The sequence below is a fragment of the Pleuronectes platessa genome, chromosome 1 (genome assembly GCF_947347685.1).
Source record: "Pleuronectes platessa chromosome 1, fPlePla1.1, whole genome shotgun sequence".
Classification (NCBI taxonomy): Eukaryota; Metazoa; Chordata; class Actinopteri; order Pleuronectiformes; family Pleuronectidae; genus Pleuronectes; species Pleuronectes platessa.
The window spans coordinates 20,635,591-20,653,986 of record NC_070626.1 but is presented as its reverse complement, the minus strand read 5'-3'; the positions used below and the strand labels follow the sequence as shown (position 1 = coordinate 20,653,986).

Sequence of the window (18,396 nt, the reverse complement as noted above, 5' to 3'; positions counted from 1 at the left end):
TTAATGCCTCCTCAACTGAGCAGTTTCTTTGTGGATATCTCCTGTTGGGTTGAAGGGGCAGTGTGTCCCTGCAGGTCTGTGCTTTCTGTGTGTTTGTGTGTTTTCCGCATCTCGTGCACATGTGTAGCTGTGGATGGTCGGTGGGCCTGCTGTCCTTAAAAACAACAACAGCCGTGGTCCTGCAGGAGGGGATTGGGGGGGGGGGGAGACACCTACCTGTTCTCTGGAGATACAGGGCAAAGAGGGTCTGCGGGGCATTTTACAGCTGCCATAATAGCTGGTGGACGTCTCCCCCAGCGACACACAGCTGGACCGTCTCCGGGGTCGGATCACTGGGACCTTCTCCTCCGCACCGGAGGTCCCGCTCGGCGCCTCCCTCGACGGGTAGTAACGGTCGAAGCAGAGCCCAGTCAGGGAGCCGCACACCCCGGCGAGGCAGGCGAAGAGCGGCCGGAGCAGCGCGGGCAGTCCGCTCAAACTTGTGAAGGAGACGAGCCACACGACGCTGGCGAACACCAGCACCAGCACGCTGTGTTTGAGTTTGAGAGTGGGGATGAGCGTGAGCAGACCCACGCATCCCAGCACGAACAACAACCTGCCCACCATTTGCATCTGGTGCTGCTCCTCTCCCCATTGCAGGAACCGCAGCACCAGAAAATCCCCGAGGTAGCAGGACGCGGGCAGCGAGGCGAGCCAACACTTGCTGCTGCCCTGCTTCTTCCTCCGCAGGTACAGCGTCAGGAAGAAGAAAGCACATCCGATGCTGAACAGCGGGCTGGCGGACTGCGAGAAGCCCCACAGGAAAGTCCGCAAATCCCACGGCGAGTCACTTTGCAGGCTCCGGGAGACGAGGAGCGACGCCGCGACGACCACAAAGGCGCCCACGTAGAGGGCAGAGACCTTTAACAGCGTGGAGTGGAGCACATCCTCGTTGCAGAACCTGCACACGTTGAACAAAAAGCCCCGTTCGCGGTCCTGTTTGAGGGGGGTGACGCAGCTCTTCACGTAGCCGTTCCTGAAGCCCTCCGAGCTGTTTACACTTCCAGCCCCGTCGCGGTGCCTTGTTTTGCCGTGCGGGACCTCTCCTTCCTCCCGGGCGGCCATGGCTCGACTCGTGGCTCCGCTCCTCCGACTCGAAAGTCCCCCTCTTCTTCGCAATTCACGCCGTATTAACGCTGAACTCCATGACAGCCGACGCACTCCGCGGTCACTCTAACGTGCTCCAGCACTTGGACTAAAGGAAGAAGGTGAGATGTTGTTTTTTTTACACAGGAGCGGCCTCCGTGGCGCCGCCTACAGGCCACAACTCACAAGCCCGGGGCTCTGTCATGATGTGTGGAGCGCGGGACCGAACCTGAGCTGCAGCATAACTATAACACACTTATACACTGTATATAAATATAATAATCATATACTGTATATACATACAACACAATCATATAGTGTACATAAATACAACACAATCACTATGCTGTATACATATAACATAATCATATACAATATATGAATATAACAATCAATATAATGTATAATCATATAACACAATCATATACTATATATAATATAACAATCAATATACTGTATGTAAATACAAGAATCATTATATAAATATAAAACAATAAATTTACTGTATATAAATATATCACAATAAATATACTGTATGCATTATAACACAATCAATATACTTGATGTGGCTGCAGGTCACCAGGGTAGATTTTTAAAAGTTTAAAAGTTACTCTCACAACAAGCAGGGTCACTATGTTTTTCAGGTAAATTCCTCTATGTAATAGGCCATATTTGTTATGTTTTGTGTTTTTATTCCCATGTATTGTGTCACGCACTTTGTAACCTTATTCAAATAAGTGCTATAGAGATATAGTTCAAGCTCATTATTATTGTTATTATTATATTAATAGTTTAATATTTTTTTTACTTTTATCATTTAGTTGTATTGCTTCGTGTTTAAATTATTACTTCTTTGTTATTAACATTTATATTCAAAATTGTCTTTTATTTACCTATTTAGTAATCATAGTATTGTTGTTGTTCTTGTTGTTTAAAAATGTTTCCTTTTATTACAGGATTTTATCTGAACATAATCTGAATATCACTTTCCTTGAAGTGGAGATACATTTATAAGTTAATTCAACTTCCAGTGTTGGAATTGTTTTCTTTTCCACTTGTGCCTCAGTTTCCTTCCTACGAACACAGTCTAAATAAACTTGGTTTACTGTATGTGCCGTAATGCTTTAGCGTCGTAATATTAATTGCTTCTGTTATGTTTCCATTGCGTGTCTCTGCATCACGTTGCTCTGGGTTCGTTTAGTTCTCCTGCACAGGGTCGATTGTCGAGTCAACGGATCAGACAAACATGTACATATCATGTATCCAAACATTATTCAGTTGAACCAATTCTGCAGTAACACATGAAGATATACATTTTCATTCCAGGCATCTACATTTTTAACTTGGATGAATTATTTGAATGAGCTGCACTTCTGCTCCCTGCTATTTTGTGGGGAAGAGGAATTAAAGAGCACACTTTGCTGCTTGCTACTGAATATAGGGGTGTGAGAGAGTTTCATGATTAAGACATCAAGCACTTCTATGATCTGGAGGTGGACTGATAAGCGATAGTGAGACTCACAGAGGCAGGTGGGCTGATGGGTGTTTGCTCTTAAAAACCCGGTTTAATGAAAGAAGAAACATTAAACGGTCCATTCACCCTGGTTATAAAAAATACTTCCTATCCTTGTGGAAAGGTATTTAGACTTGTTTAGATATATTTGAGGTATTCATTTCCTTACCTTACTTTTTAGCAGGTGGTGAGATAGGACATGAGCCAGGTGGAGGTATGGACTCTGAGAGCAGCCTTCACTCATTAACACTGTGTATACAGATGAAAGGCCTCCTTTGCAAAAGCTAGCTTGTAAAGTACTATCTCAAATTAAAAAGTCAGAAGATGAGTGCCAGCCATAGACTGTGTTTAACATATTTCTCAAAAGTAAACCCCATCAGTTCAACTGTTAATACTAGCATTCATTGTGTTCTTGTATTTGACATTGGCATCTAAGTTTAAAAGCAAATATAAAACACGTGACTTGGGTCACTTGTCCACAGAACAGATCTTATTACCAAGTTAGATAAGAATCCTACAGTAAACAGTTGTGTTAATAGCATATGGCGTAGATAGAAACACAAGGTTGGCCATTGTTCTTTGGTTAACAATTCTCTGTGATGTAAACAAACAATTTCCTCGTCACTCTGACCATAAACCCTCCTTATCACACCAACTCCAGTTTGAATAGGTTATGCAAAGAGATGCTTGCAGAAGTTTGTCAGTGTACGATTAAGCAAATCTGTTGTGGTCTTTGTAGCAATGGAAGACAGTACAATTAACTGTATATGTTGGGTTTCTTAAACTCAAAAAAATAACTATCACCCTGAATCAACAATTCATGAAATAAAGCAGGCGTTTCTGAATCTCTTAACCTACTAATGCTTATTGTTTTCACGGCCAATGCCTGTAGCTAATGTCTCTCCATGGTCATCAGAAAACATAACAAACATAACAGGACCACACTGGTGCACAGCCTTTTCATTATGATCCTTTCAGGAAGATACATATGGGCAATTTTATGAATTAATTGTGTATTTTGGTCTTTTTATTGGATTAATTAATAGCCATAATAAAACGATAAAAAAAACAGACTTATTTTATTTGCATTTTAAAACATATAATACAACATAAAATATATTTTCTGTTTTTTAGGTTTACCATATATGATCACTTTTATTTTTGTAAGTGAAATATGTGAAGTATGTAGACAAATACAAGTATTTCCGTGATATTTACAGTGTTTGCTTTGGGGGCTTTGTCAATGAGTGTATAGAGGAGCATTGGTGTACACAGCGAGATCATGAGTGAATGAACATTGACTTTGGAACATGGTTCATTCATCAACTGTGTCACTAAGGCTAAGTTTCCACTGGAGGGTGCTGCATACCATTCAAATCAGTTTGACTGTTCAAGCAAAAATGTAATTCAACTTAAATTATATCAGTAATATGTTTTTTTACAATGCATTTTAAATTATAATAACAATAATAATCTTTATTTATAGGGCACTTTTCAAAACATGCTTTACAGGCAGCAAGTTAAAAACAGACAGGAAATAAATAATCAGGGCATGAAGAAAGCAGGTCAAATAAATTAGTGTATAAATACCATTGCCGTGTAAAATGCTCAATAAAATAAATTAAAATACATATATAAAGAAAGTTAAGAAGAAATGATTTGTTTGTGTTTGTGATACTGGGGCCTAGTCTGAAAACGACTGCAACAGCACGGCCCGATAAACAAATACACTTTGAAGTGGAAATTTGGAAATGATGGACACTCTCCGAAGCTTCAATTGCTTACAACTGACACTGAATCTGGTAATACATGGTCAGTCATTAGGGACATGACTTTAATTGTCCACCTTAGCGTCATGACGTGTTTTGGGTATGGTAGTACTATGAAAGCCATGTGGCCCACTCAGTAGATCAGGCATCATAACCTCTATTCCTTTTAAAACTAAACACTGAATATCCCTTGTATGCTCAACCACACTAATTTATGCCTACCACCAATTGAGGTCAGTTGATGTTAGTGACCACCAGCGGTTGTTAGGGACATGTCTTGAATTGTACTTTAAGGCTGCTTACAGATTTTTAAACACACACATTTTCTGTATCCTCTTTCTTAAAATACCTAAGATAAATACACAGCTGCAGTGATTTACTATTCATGGTGTATATCAAAGAGCATTTATATTTTGATTAATCTTTTGGGAACCAAATTTTCTCTGGTGGGGACCCAGGATGGGACATGAACATATATATCCTACAGAATTACACATATATTCTATATTTTACACAATCTATTATTTTCTATTACAATATTTATTTGTGTTTTAATTGATGTAAGGTTCACATTGCACATAACTTACAGCACCCAAATCATTATCTGATTGTATATTGGGTTATGTTCCATTTTCTAAGGTCTTATAAAAGGGAACTACAAAACGTTTGTGGAAGCAGCTTATAATAATCTTACCATAAAAAAACAACAACATTGTCTTTCTTCTTTTTATACCTTTTACTAGGTTTATGCATTTCCCCCAAGTCTTTGTTTCATTGCTAACGTGTTCTTTTAATCTATCATATTTCATGTCTTTGATTTTATTGTAAAGCACTTGGAGCTGCATTTTATCTATGAAAGGTCCTGTGTAAATAAAACGTATTATTATTATTATTATTTTATCATATGCGTTTTGTGTCGTTCCTCCGACGTGTGATCCTCGCGGCGCACCGTAGCAGTGATGTGGCTCAGCAAGTAATCTTCCACGTCACTAGGAAGTGTTGGACAGGCAGCTCGCCGAGAGGAGCTCACTCTTTACAGATGTAAATATCCAAACCCGGACACTGAAGGCCACTTCGCAGGATACAGGTCGCGCTCTTAGGTGGGTTGTGTGTCCTAGTATTCATCTACTCGTGTTGTTTCCTGAGCCGTATCAACTGTTATAACCACAGCTAGCTAACGTTATCTGTCCTCCATTTCAGTGCTAGCCTGGGCAGAAGCTAACATGGAGCTAGCCGCTGTTAGCAAGATAGCATCTCATCATATCTCCTATTCTTGTTGACCTAACGTTTGAATGGTGGACAGACAAACTGGACTTTGGGTTGTATTGACGTTTTTCGCAGTACAGGTGCTGTTGCTAACTCAGGTGACGCCATTAACGCGTTGTCGTTCACAGTAGCTGCTGTGGTGTCCGGTGGTTTTAACGCTTCGTGTCACTATTTACTCACCTGATAAAATAACATTCAACTTTAAACCAGCGTTGCGTTTGGTGTCACAGTGACAACATGTTACTCTGATGGCAGCAGCTCAGTTTTCACGGATCAGAAGCAACAGAAATGCAGATGACGTGTAAACATGACTGCCGGTCTGTATTAAAGTAAAACTAGTATTGCTACCAAACTGGAAATACTCCAATGTCAAAGTATTGCTGAAGCAAAATCACGTATTAGCAGAAAGATGTACTTGTAGTATCAAAAGTGAAAGGACTTACACAATTAAACAGTTTTCATAACACTTATATTGATAATTTATTAAACATTTAATGAACGGATCACTATAACAAATGTAATTATTACAATTGATTAATGGTTATAAGCTCAAATGTTATACACGGTTGTCGTTGGGTACTCTTTTACTCCATGCATTTTAAATATTTCTCTATGGTAAAAGTATGCAGTATAGATGTGTGGAAATACCTAAATAAGTCAAATGTGCACTTAAGGACAGTACTTTGAAATGTACTTACTTTCTTTCCACAAGTTTCTCTTAATATAAACACATAGTGAATCTATTCAAGTATGATCAAGCTCCTCGTTTTTTACTGTGACACTTTATACTGTTTCCTCAGGAAAATGAATCATGTATTAAGCTTGCCTCTTATTGTAAGATTCAGGTTGACTTTTATGCCAAAAAAGGTATAAAGTAATCTGATACAACATGAGCCTTTTAGTTGTTGATTGTATTCACAAGTTTTCATAAAAACCAAAATACTTTTAAAACAGGTGTTCCAGTGGCATTAATACAAAATGTACATTACTTTAACAGCCTTATTTGGTTCAAGTGTAAGTTTCTCTACACTCCAGTGCTTGAGAAGCATATTTAGTTTAAATGGATGGATTGACAAATTGTCGAATCTGTCTCAAACAAGGTGCCCATATGGCAATTTGAGGTGTTTTTTATTGGTGTATTCATCAAAAGTATACATCAGTATATATCTGAAGTTAAAATGAGTTTTGAGCTGACTTTGGCAAATAAAGTGAGTTTCAGTCTTAAGTATAAAGTTCCTTTCGTGATGTTGTGTCCTCTTCTGGAGAGAAGAGAGACACAAAGGGGAAATTATTTACTTAACAGAATTAGTAAATTCTCTTGATTTGACTAACTCAGACTACTGAAGTGTCATCGGTATCGTATTAGTTAAACAAAGTCTGCCCTGTAGCAGCTGAGAATTACCATGTAACACAGGAAAAACTACATCTGTAGTGAGTCTGCACAGCTGCGCAGCCAGTCAGCCCCAGCTAAGAAGTATGTAAGATGTGGACTGTGTTTTATTGAGAGCTTATTATCATTATAAACAGCCATGGCAGCCAGCCTGGTATGTATTGTTTCTTTCTGTATTGTTTGTGTGTGTGCAGGCAGGTGATTGCCTCATCGTAAGTCACTTAGTGTTGTCACCCACAGAGCTGGTTTGAGTACCTTCGCAGAAGTTTGTGTCTCTGAGTTTGATTTTTGTCACCACACTAGTGTCACAACCACACATAATAGAGGCATAAAATTTAACACGGGTGTACTTGAGTTAAAATATTAAGCTATTAAAGAAACCTGCATGTTTTTATTCTGATTAATGCACTTGATGGTGAACACTGGAGTCATCTCTTTGCTGCATTTATGTTTGTGCTTATGAGTAAACATTTGTTTCACCATTTCTTAAATCTCCTTTTTCTGTTTCTCATAGGTTATATCCTGTAAGGATCATTCACTGGAATTATCCTAAACAAATAAGAACCCAGCAGCAAAATGACGGCTGCAGAGAACGTTTGTTACACTCTCATCAATGTCGCATCCGAGTCCGAGCCACCTTCGGAGGTCAGCCTCAAAGCGGATCTTGGTAACTATTTTTAATGCAAAGCTATGCTCAACAGATTTTTTAATAAGCCTCAATAAAGCATGCAGAGGGGAGATTTTTATTTCTAAAACATCTCGCTCCGCCTCAGTATCACGGAGGTGGGTGGAATTTGAAGTGATGTGCTCATAGCAGGAATCTTAAAAGAATCCAAAACATCACTTTTAATAAACAGTAGAAAATAGTTTTGGTGAAAACTGTTGACTGTGAGGTCAGTGTTTAGAAAAGCTGTAGCCAGTTTTGCTTTTAAATGACAAAAAATTTGTGATCGCTAATCAAAACTACAACTCCCCTCTGTTCTAATCTGTAAAAACTATAATGCATGCTTATGGCTGAGCTGACCTTGTTCATCATAATAATAGTTATCATCTCTCTACAGAAAAGGGGGAGATCAAGGCAAAGACTGAAGCCCTGAAGAAGGTCATCATCATGATCTTGAATGGTGAGAAGTTGCCAGGGCTTCTGATGACAATCATCCGCTTCGTGCTGCCACTTCAGGACCACACCATTAAGAAGCTGCTGCTGGTTTTCTGGGAGATTGTCCCCAAAACAACTCCAGACGGCAAGCTGCTTCAGGAGATGATCCTGGTCTGTGACGCCTACAGAAAGGTAAGATAACTAATAGTTGCGATCAACTGAAATGAGTGATCAACTCTATCTATACATCTCTTCTTTATAATAATAATGTTATAATGATAATATTACTTTTTGTGTGGCATTTCTCTTAGAAAAGTTAAAAACGTGCTTCACAAAAGGATGAAAATAACAATATAAAGTTAAGAGTGAATTTTAAATTGTTTCAAGAAGGGATATAAAAGTTAAGGAGCCAAAATAAGGATTCCAATAAACCTCATCTGATTTATGGTCCAAAAGCTGAATTCCGTGTTTCCTTTATCTAGAATGTAATAATAGTATAACTGCTGAAATATTTACTTGGCTATTTTGGCACAGCAATCATCGTGTGAAATCTTTTTTTTTCAATTTCAGGACTTGCAGCATCCCAATGAGTTTATCCGTGGCTCCACTCTGCGCTTCCTTTGCAAGCTGAAGGAGTCTGAACTGCTTGAGCCTCTGATGCCGGCGATCCGGGCCTGTCTGGAGCACCGTCACAGCTACGTGCGCCGCAATGCTGTCCTGGCCATTTACACCATTTACAGGTAAAAACAGCTCAGTCACCTTTTCTACGAGGTATCTTGTACTTCATGTATTAGCGAACTGCCTCCAACTGATGATATTCATTTGTTTTAGGAACTTTGAACATCTCATCCCTGATGCCCCAGAGCTGATCCATGATTTTCTTGTTAATGAGAAAGATGCCAGCTGCAAGAGAAACGCTTTCATGATGCTGATTCATGCAGATCAGGTTTGTGGCACATTATCCTTTTCTCACTATTTCTACTATTTTGTGTCACTAGGACCACAATGTTTATTTCAGAGGCTTTCCTTAAACTATGTTACTTTAATATTCACATTTTTACAGGACCGAGCTCTGGATTACCTCAGCACATGTATTGACCAAGTGCACACTTTTGGTGACATTCTCCAGCTGGTCATTGTGGAGCTGATTTACAAAGTGAGTCAAGACCTTTATTAGTCTGATTGAAATTCTTTAGCCCAACAGAGTACTATAAGAAGAAGAATAGCTGTTTTATTGTCTGAACTCCTGCTGTTTTTCATCTGTCTGTTAGGTTTGCCATGCCAACCCCTCTGAGCGTGCCCGGTTCATCCGCTGCATCTATAACCTGTTGCAGTCTTCCAGCCCGGCTGTGAAGTATGAGGCTGCTGGCACTCTTGTAACCCTCTCCAGTGCTCCCACAGCCGTTAAGGTACACCACCAAAGTATTCATAGTATTGTGCAGGTCATAGACCTCAGTTATTCAGCACTGATATTGTACTATGTTTGACCCAATAGTAGAAATGTTTTTGTTTAAGTACAGTCTCTGACACATTCTTTTGATGGACTCCAGGCCGCTGCCCAGTGCTACATTGATTTGATTATCAAGGAGAGCGACAACAATGTGAAGCTGATTGTTCTCGACCGCCTGATTGAACTGAAGGAGCATCCCACTCACGAGCGTGTACTCCAGGTACTATGAAGATTTAGAATTATGGCTATGTTTGTGTTACTGCTAAACTTTTCTGCCTGATTAACTGCAAAGACCATTTCCCCTTGATATCAAGAAAAAATCATATTCCTGAGAACATCAACCAAGATTTGAGCCCTACTGAAAACTAATATCATTTAAATTAATATAGCCACAATAAAATGTATTTGAAATATATATATAATTTATTTAAGAATTACCAGTTCTCTGCACCTACAGTGTATCACCTCTGTTGACTTACGTTGGTTGTGTCCAGGACCTAGTGATGGACATCCTGCGTGTCCTCAGCACTCCTGACCTGGAAGTCAGAAAGAAGACCTTGCAGCTGGCACTGGACCTTGTTTCCTCACGCAATGTAGAAGAGGTCAGCAGCATGCACAGTGCCTCCACACTTTTGCTATTGTTTCATATCCTAGAATATACACAGAGAAAATAGGAAATCCAAGCAAATGTCATGACATTTCTATGTTTTCCAGTTGGTGATTGTTTTGAAGAAAGAAGTGATCAAGACGAACAACGTGACGGAACATGAAGACACTGATAAGTACAGGCAGCTGTTGGTGCGCACTCTTCACTCTTGCAGTGTGCGTTTCCCTGATATGGCGGCCAATGTGATACCTGTGGTGAGCTTCCCATTATTTATTCACATTGAAAAAAAAGCTGTGCGTGGTTTGAGATACCCAAATGTTGGTTTTCGATATATATTGACTGTTCTGTGTGTTGATTTGATTTACAGCTGATGGAATTTTTAAGCGACACAAATGAGGCAGCTGCTGCTGATGTACTGGAGTTTGTACGGGAGGCAATTCAGAGATTTGAAAACTTGAGACCCCTCATCATCGAGAAGATGCTGGAAGTCTTTCACGCCATCAGAACTGTCAAGTAAGCCTTTATGAGTACATGCAGGGGGATACTATCCAAAGCCTCTGTTAATATTTTTGTTTCTTTCCAGGTGACATGTCACATTTTGGTTTGCCTGTTGAATTTGGATAAATAGTGTATGCCTCCTTTGTTGCTCATTTTAATTTTGGAGTTCCTTAAGGCTCTACCTATAAACTGCTATTTACAATTGGTAATTGTTTGCCTACCTTGATGATGAAGCAAAAACATATGAAATGTACAAAACATGCTAACTCTTTAATTTGATCAGTAGGTTCCATTATTCGAGTAATGGAGATGGTTGGATTTTGGTCATTTAAGTCTCATGTCGTAATAGATAATTGTCACATTTGTCAAGCGTTTAATAAATTGGTCTGAGTTTTGTCATTAGTATGTATGTGTGTGACATTTTTTCACCATTTTGGTATTTCAGGATTTACAGGGGAGCGCTGTGGATCTTGGGAGAATACTGCAGCACCAAAGAAGACATCCAGAATGTGATGACAGAAATACGCAGGTCCTTAGGAGAGGTATGTTTGTCCATTGTTGTCATGTAACAAAAAGGTGACCAGTCAGTTTCATTAACTTCATTAGAATTGTAACAAATGTCTGATATATGTGTCTGAACTTGGACAGATCCCAATTGTAGAGAATGAGATAAAGAGAGAGACGGGAGAGATGAAGACAGAGGATGAAGTGAGTGCAGCTCCAGCCCAGAAGCTGGTGACAGAGATGGGCACCTATGTGACACAGAGTGCCCTCAGCTCCTCCAGGCCTTCGAAGAAAGAGGAAGACAGGTAAACATTACACATTGTGGAGGAGTAGCATAAGTAGCCCAAAATAGTCCATTGACTAAATGGAGTTAAACCGTCCAGCTCAGTAAACAACACTGATTTGTTTTGTTCCAGACCGCCACTCAGAGGCTTCCTGATGGACGGAGACTTCTATGTGGCAGCTTCCCTGGCCACCACACTAACCAAAGTGGCCTTGCGCTATGTTATTATTGTCCAAGACAAAAAGAAACACAATGTAAGATGTCCCCTCTTCACGTTCCCAATTATTTACTCAAGTGCCACATTCCTCTAACCTCTGCTCTCACCCACCTGTCCCCCTTAGTCATTCGTTGCGGAGGCCATGCTGATCATGGTCACTGTGCTGCACCTGGGCAAGTCTTCTCTGCCCAAGAAACCAATTACCGACGATGATGTGGACCGCATCTCGCTTTGCCTGAAGGTCCTTTCAGAGTGCTCACCACTTATGAATGACATTTTCAACAAGGAGTGCCGCAAATCCCTGTCACACATGCTGACTGTCAGACTGGAGGAAGAGAAGCTGTCACAGAAGGTAATGACTTAGTGGCTTGAATTCAATATATGACATCTTGACGATCTTGCACAGTTGAAACATTATCGCTATTTATTATCACAGTTCATTATTTTTTATAAACCGGGAAACTTAAGTTTATAAAATGTATGACCCTACAATCCAGAATTAATAAATGAGAAGCAGGGTTTCTCTTGACAGAAGCTTTGTCAGTGCATTTTTTGTGTTAATTCTGCTGTTTGGTTAATTAATGGTTACTTAAATTATTCTGCTAAAACTGACCCTGTGTTTTTTTTTCTAACCACAGAAGGAGTCTGAGAAACGTAACGTCACGGTGCAGGCAGACGACCCCATCTCCTTCATGCAGCTCACCGCCAAAAACGAGATGACTTCTAAGGAGGACCAGTTCCAGCTGAGTCTGCTGGCTGCTATGGGCAACACTCAGAGGAAGGAGGCTACTGATCCCCTGGCTTCAAAGCTTAACAAGGTGCAGCCCCAGCTCTGCACAGATCTCAGTATACAAGACAACTGGATCATACTCTTCAACAGTAATCATTTGCATTTGGTTTTGTTACTATAATCAAATTATTAAATGTCTTTTCGTTTTTGTCCCATCTAGGTGACTCAGTTGACGGGCTTCTCAGACCCAGTGTATGCTGAAGCCTATGTGCACGTCAACCAGTATGACATTGTGTTGGACGTGCTGGTGGTCAACCAAACCAGCGACACTCTCCAGAATTGCACCCTTGAGTTGGCGACTTTAGGTTAGTGTTGTTTAGTTTTTGCTGCTGTGGAGAAATGTACTGGTTCTCTTCTGTAATGCTGATTGGAGACAGAAGCATCTGCACCACTTAGCTATGCTTTATATTTCCATAGGTGATCTCAAGTTGGTTGAGAAACCCTCACCTCTAACTCTGGCTCCCCACGATTTTGCGAACATCAAGGCCAATGTCAAAGTGGCCTCTACTGAGAACGGAATTATATTCGGCAACATTGGTGAGAGACATATTTTGTGTTTGTTAAGGATCATCATTCAAGTTGTTCATGTTTAGCATTGTGTAAACAGAGCATTTCTTATTTTAATATATTTAATTTGTTCTTTGCAGTCTATGATGTGTCAGGAGCTGCTAGCGACAGAAACTGCGTCGTCCTCAGTGACATCCACATTGACATAATGGACTACATCCAGCCTGCCTCCTGCACTGATGCAGAGTTCAGACAGATGTGGGCAGAGTTTGAATGGGAAAACAAGGTACGGTGTACTCATTTCATCTACTCTAATAACTGGCTTTACAAAAGGGAAAACCTTGATTTACTTTGGGGGAAGTCAAAAAAAAACATTGATGACGGTACATGATTGTTCTTTGTTTGTTGTAGGTGACGGTGAACACCAATATCACTGATCTGAACGAATACCTGCAGCATATCCTCAGATCCACCAACATGAAGTGTCTGACGCCTGAGAAGGTTGGTGTGAGATCTTACATTTACCACAGCAACGATGGCAAGCTATGTTTTAAAGCTGGTGGAACTTATGAAAATACTTAAGGCCAGCAATTAATACGTTTGGAGCAGGTTCATGTTGGGAAAATATCAAATGTTGCCGTTGTAGTGGTGCAATTAAAACAGTCATCCTCAATTCATCATATCAGCTGAATTACTGCAAAGACTTGGTTGTGATAATAAAAGTCATTCTTTTCTTTTTGTCTTTCTAACCAGGCGCTGTCTGGCTTCTGTGGCTTCATGGCTGCCAACCTTTATGCTCGTTCTATCTTTGGAGAAGATGCTCTGGCTAATGTCAGCATCGAGAAGCCAATCCACCTGGGGCCTGATGCACCTGTCAACGGACACATACGCATTAGAGCCAAAAGCCAGGTGGGTCACAGCTGCTGCACTGCAAAATAAAGGCTCGGTTGAATTGATTTGCTCTCAACTTAGGCATTGCGACCAGTTTGTCTTACGGAAGGATAACAATTTAAAGTGATCCCTCTTTCAAAGAATAGGGCTTAATTTATAAGGAAAGTTGATATATGACATAACCTGTTAGATGTGATAACCAGTACATATCCAATCTGTTGAAATATAAATCCCCCCCACCTTTCTTCCACAGGGGATGGCCTTGAGCCTCGGAGACAAGATCAACCTCTCCCAAAAAAAGAACAACGTTTGAGACGACTCTGATCCAGCTGATCCCTCTGACTTTGTAAAAGTCACCCCCTGTTCTCTTGTATCGCTTGTTTTACAGCCTCTTCATCACAGAAAATTCAGAACTCTATATGATCACTTGCTTCCGTGCTGTCATTATTTTTTTTACATCACCTCCGTCTAAAAACATCTCAGTAATGTCCCTGTCCTGTCTGTTTTCAATAAACATATATATTAAAATGATGAAAACTGGTTTTACCCTTTATTCATCCAGTCATAGCTTTTAATGTTTTGGGCAATTACTTCATGTGATTTCTGTCTAGAAATAAATAAATTTATGTCTCTAAGTTAAGTGAAAGGGGGGGCCTTGAGTCTTATCTTGATTTTTCGTTTCTAGTACTCAGCATCTAAGTTGACTCAGCAGAAATGATGATATATATATTATCCCCACAAAATGATCAATCATTATCAGCTTTTTGAAGGCTGGGGTTTGGATGAAACACGATGATGCTTTGAACAGCTCCTCCCTGGGAGCTTTCTCCTAGAAGGTTTTGCTGTACATGTGGCCTGGTGTTAGATGTTAGTAAGGGATTCAAACAAATTTGTTAATGTTTCCTAAAGGCGGTTGAGACTCAAAGTCAGTAGATCCTGTCTGGAGCTCCTGCTGTGTCCAGCTTCCTAGCTCCAGGCTCTAATTAAAATTTCTCTAGTGCCTTTAAGCAATATGTTGCACAGTCTGAAACAGGTTGGATTTTCTTCTGGAAGTACTCAGAAATGCAAACATATGCTAGACTAGGACATAATTTCTTCAGCCTTGATCCTATGAAGTACTATATGACGCAGGGATTTCAAAGCGAGCTGCAAGCCTTACCGGTTCTGTGGTAAGTAGATGGAGACGGATTAGTGTTAGCACAGACCAACATGTTCCTGTCGCCCTCCTGTTTATAATTTATGAGTAAAGGGACATTCCTGGGAATGTGCCAGATTAAAAGGTCACAGCCGTGGTCATACATTGACAATATCTGTGAAGTCAGTCCAGAGACGAAGGTGGCTTTGAGGTCTGATAGTAAACAGTTGACAGGAGTGTCGCAGCCAACTGGTGTTTACAGCCTCTTTAGATTTAGTGTAGACATCACTCGTGTTACAATCACAGGGAAACCCCATACGTTTCGGATTGACCTTTTGAAGCCTGTGTTTTTGTTTAGATTTTTATATGACAAGCTACAGTTAAAGCAGTGAAACAAACATTCTTCAATTCCTCATTTGTGTATTTGAACAGTGTCTGGAACTGGGAATTTACAGCAGCTTTATTATATGTTGTATCAAGGCCCATGTCAAAGCCACTTCTGCTTTCTATCATCTAAAGTATCCGTAACTCTATTTCTTTAGACACATGGAGTTTTACTGTAGTGTTTTTATAGATGCCTGCACTTCATTAAATGAATTGCTCCAGCTTCCTCAGCTTCTAACAAACCTCAAACCCATGTGGGTGAAACTGAAGTCCCTGTCATACAATGGCAGCAGCCCTCTCAGAACTATAGACGTGTGACTACAATAAATATTAAAGATTAAATCCTGTTTATCTACCTCACCACTTATAATGAAGACTTAAAAGGGCAAAGACATTCACAGTCTCAGTTCGTGGTTCTCTCTTTCTACACTAGGTGGCACTACAGGTGACAAAGCCAGAGCAGACAGTGAGGTGGAGTTCTAACATTTGAGTTGGATTAGTCATAACATGACATGGAATTGCCGTGGTGTTAATATAACTCAAACTTGTATGCACTTGGATAGAACTTAATATTTCAGATAAACAAGCTTGAGTCTGTGCTTTGGCCTGAATTCAAAGTTTCTCATTTACAGTGGAACAAAATCACTTTTTTTTTTTTTTTCATGACACCACATCATTCAAAATACAACGTAAACATGAACGTGTGGACATATTTACGATAAAGATGGTTAGAATAACAAGGCTCTTGTAGGTCATGTTTACTATCACTACATAAACACCAGTAAGCTGACATTGCTTTTGCATGTGCAGGCTGGGTTTGAGGACAGGAATGTGACTGCAGGGGAGCCTGATATTAGTCTCAGGACAGTGCTGCAGTGTGTGTGTGTGTGTGTGTGCGTGCATGCCTGCGTACGTGTACTCGTTCTTGTTACCTCTTTAGGGCCTTTTTTTGGGGACTTTCACTAAGTGGAGGTTATGCTCCAACTGTGTGAGCATAGACCTTAAAAAGTGAGGTTATTTTAGGAAAGTCAGGACAAGGATCCTAACAAGGATAGATGCTCAAACCTGTGTCTAGGTGTGTGTGTAATTGTACTCATGTTTTTGCAAGAACAATTTTGAGCATTGAACTTGACTTTAAGGGTTAAGACTTGCTTTTACTCAAACTTAAGTGTGTGTGTGTATGTGTGTGTATATTTGTAAGAGCACCGACAGTGAGAAGGGCATGTCAGGCCTGGTGATTCCGTTCTGGTTTAACCGATCTTCACGAAATTCGGTAGACACGTTTATCATGACCGGATGGAAAAAAAAGTCCCATGCACCAATTTGATTTTAGCAAGAGGAAGTCTGCCTCTTTCAGGATTTTGTGGCTATTTTGGCCGTTTTACACATTGTGTATTGTAACAAACTCCTCCTAGATCTTTCACTAGACTAATTTCAAATTCAGTGAGTGCCGTTTTAACAAGATTGAGATTAAAAGTCATACTGTGTGTTTTTGTCACATGGTGTGACCGTGGCTTCCGATTTTGATGAATCCCCATCAAAACACGAGGTTGTTTAGCTCGGACATACATGATCCAATTGACTCCTAATTGGACATGTATGACAAGAGTCCCAGCATGATGACATCTACACAGAAATCATTACTTAAAAACACAGCGCACCCTGGTGGCAACAGGAAATGTCTTGCTTTTTGCACTTCTTACACAGTGATGTACTCCACCTCGTCCACTGTGAGTTTACCGTGGCGTGGCGTCAAAGTTTGCCAAAAAAGAGGGACTTATTATAACTCCTCTGTGCATTGTCCAATCAGCCTCAAACTTCTTTCTCGCGATCATAGTCCGGCCCTCAACAGATCCATATGTCACTATTGACTCATCGTCACAGCGCTACCTGCTGGGGATAGCAAGTGACATGTTTTATGGTTTGATACACTGCTCTTGGAGTTTTTATATTTTTTTCAAAGCATACAACATACAATTCAAATGAGCTCAGAAAAGTCATAAGACCATAGTCGGAATTGTGATATTTCCTCAAACCTTGTAAACATTGAGGTGCGGCGAAGGTTGATCCTTCATCAAAGGAGATAATGTTGTCATAACTCCACTGTGCATTGTTCAATAAGCACTAACATTTTGAGCTATGATCACAGATTATTCTTCACATCAATCTTTCACAAAAAGTGCATACCGTTATATTTCGAGTTTTATCGTTGATCTCTCTATGGTAAGCTAGCCAGAGAAGCAGCTAGCTAGCTACAAGCTAGTTAGTATTGTACATATGTCTCTTTCTCATTAGTAAGTATTGTAAAATGAAACTTAAATGCATTAGATGTGCAAAAGCAGGTCCCTAGATCGTGAGTGCTCAGGCCCTCAGTGTAGCTCGCAGCCCTAGTTCTTGTTTCCTATGATAACCTTCATGGTTTTGGTTAGTCTGTCCACAATGAATAGAAGTAAAGGACAGCTACTCAATTCATGTTTCTGTACTTCTATCTTTGCGTGGAACATTTTAATCATAGACCATACAATGTGAGGACACTTTTGGTATATGAGGACATTTCACTAGTCCTCAGTTTTGTGTATGTGTTGTTGTTGTGTTGTTGTTTTTGTTGCCTCTTTAAAACCTTTTTTGGGACGGTCACCATGTAAACTGTGGAACTGTGATTAGGTTTGGGATAAAGTGAATGCTGTCCACAATGAATGGAAGTCAATGCAGAGTTCCAACAAGGATAGCTACTCAAACGTGTGTGTATTCCTGTACTTATATTTTTGTGAGGACCATGTTAAGCATACAGAGTGAGGACATTTTCTGAAAGTCAGTGAGTGAGTGTGTGTGTGTGTGTGTGTGTGTGTGTGTGTGTGTGTGTGTGTGTGTGTGTGTGTGTGTGTGTGTGCGTGCGTGCGCGCGTCCGTGTGTGTGGCCTGTAGAAGGGCCCCTAGCGTCAGACTTCAGTACTGCCCTGGCTGACGAC

General features: G+C 40.4%; 2 protein-coding genes across 2 annotated transcripts in view; one reads left to right on the top strand and one right to left on the bottom strand.

Annotated features, from left to right (window-relative positions):
* pde3b (phosphodiesterase 3B) overlaps window positions 1-1,249 on the bottom strand; it is a 37,184-nt gene extending 35,935 nt beyond the window's left edge. Inside the window, exon 1 of the mRNA XM_053432016.1 lies at window positions 217-1,249. Coding sequence (XP_053287991.1) covers window positions 217-1,104 — 888 coding nt within the window. The 5' untranslated portion in view covers window positions 1,105-1,249. The remainder of the gene's footprint in view (window positions 1-216) is intronic.
* Window positions 1,250-5,348: 4,099 nt separating this feature from the next.
* On the top strand, window positions 5,349-14,446 carry copb1 (COPI coat complex subunit beta 1). Its single transcript, XM_053423595.1, has 22 exons — window positions 5,349-5,507; window positions 7,578-7,730; window positions 8,125-8,354; window positions 8,733-8,902; window positions 8,994-9,108; window positions 9,226-9,318; window positions 9,434-9,571; window positions 9,713-9,832; window positions 10,107-10,214; window positions 10,327-10,473; window positions 10,587-10,732; window positions 11,163-11,259; window positions 11,366-11,526; window positions 11,638-11,758; window positions 11,846-12,073; window positions 12,360-12,539; window positions 12,672-12,816; window positions 12,929-13,048; window positions 13,159-13,304; window positions 13,430-13,519; window positions 13,772-13,927; window positions 14,163-14,446. The coding sequence occupies exons 2-22, from the start codon at window positions 7,640-7,642 to the stop codon at window positions 14,220-14,222; spliced, it is 2,862 nt and encodes a 953-aa protein (XP_053279570.1). The 5' UTR covers window positions 5,349-5,507; window positions 7,578-7,639; the 3' UTR covers window positions 14,223-14,446.
* Window positions 14,447-18,396: the final 3,950 nt, after the last annotated feature.

What these genes read in the sequence shown, in the direction of transcription:
- copb1 (XM_053423595.1), top strand. Translation starts at nt 7,640, where the DNA reads ATGACGGCTGCAGAGAACGTTTGTTACACTCTCATCAATGTCGCATCC. An exon ending in TCTGTGACGCCTACAGAAAG is followed by an intron (nt 8,355 to 8,732) that starts GTAAGATAACTA and finishes TTTCAATTTCAG; the next exon opens with GACTTGCAGCATCCCAATGA. An exon ending in CCTTGAGTTGGCGACTTTAG is followed by an intron (nt 12,817 to 12,928) that starts GTTAGTGTTGTT and finishes ATATTTCCATAG; the next exon opens with GTGATCTCAAGTTGGTTGAG.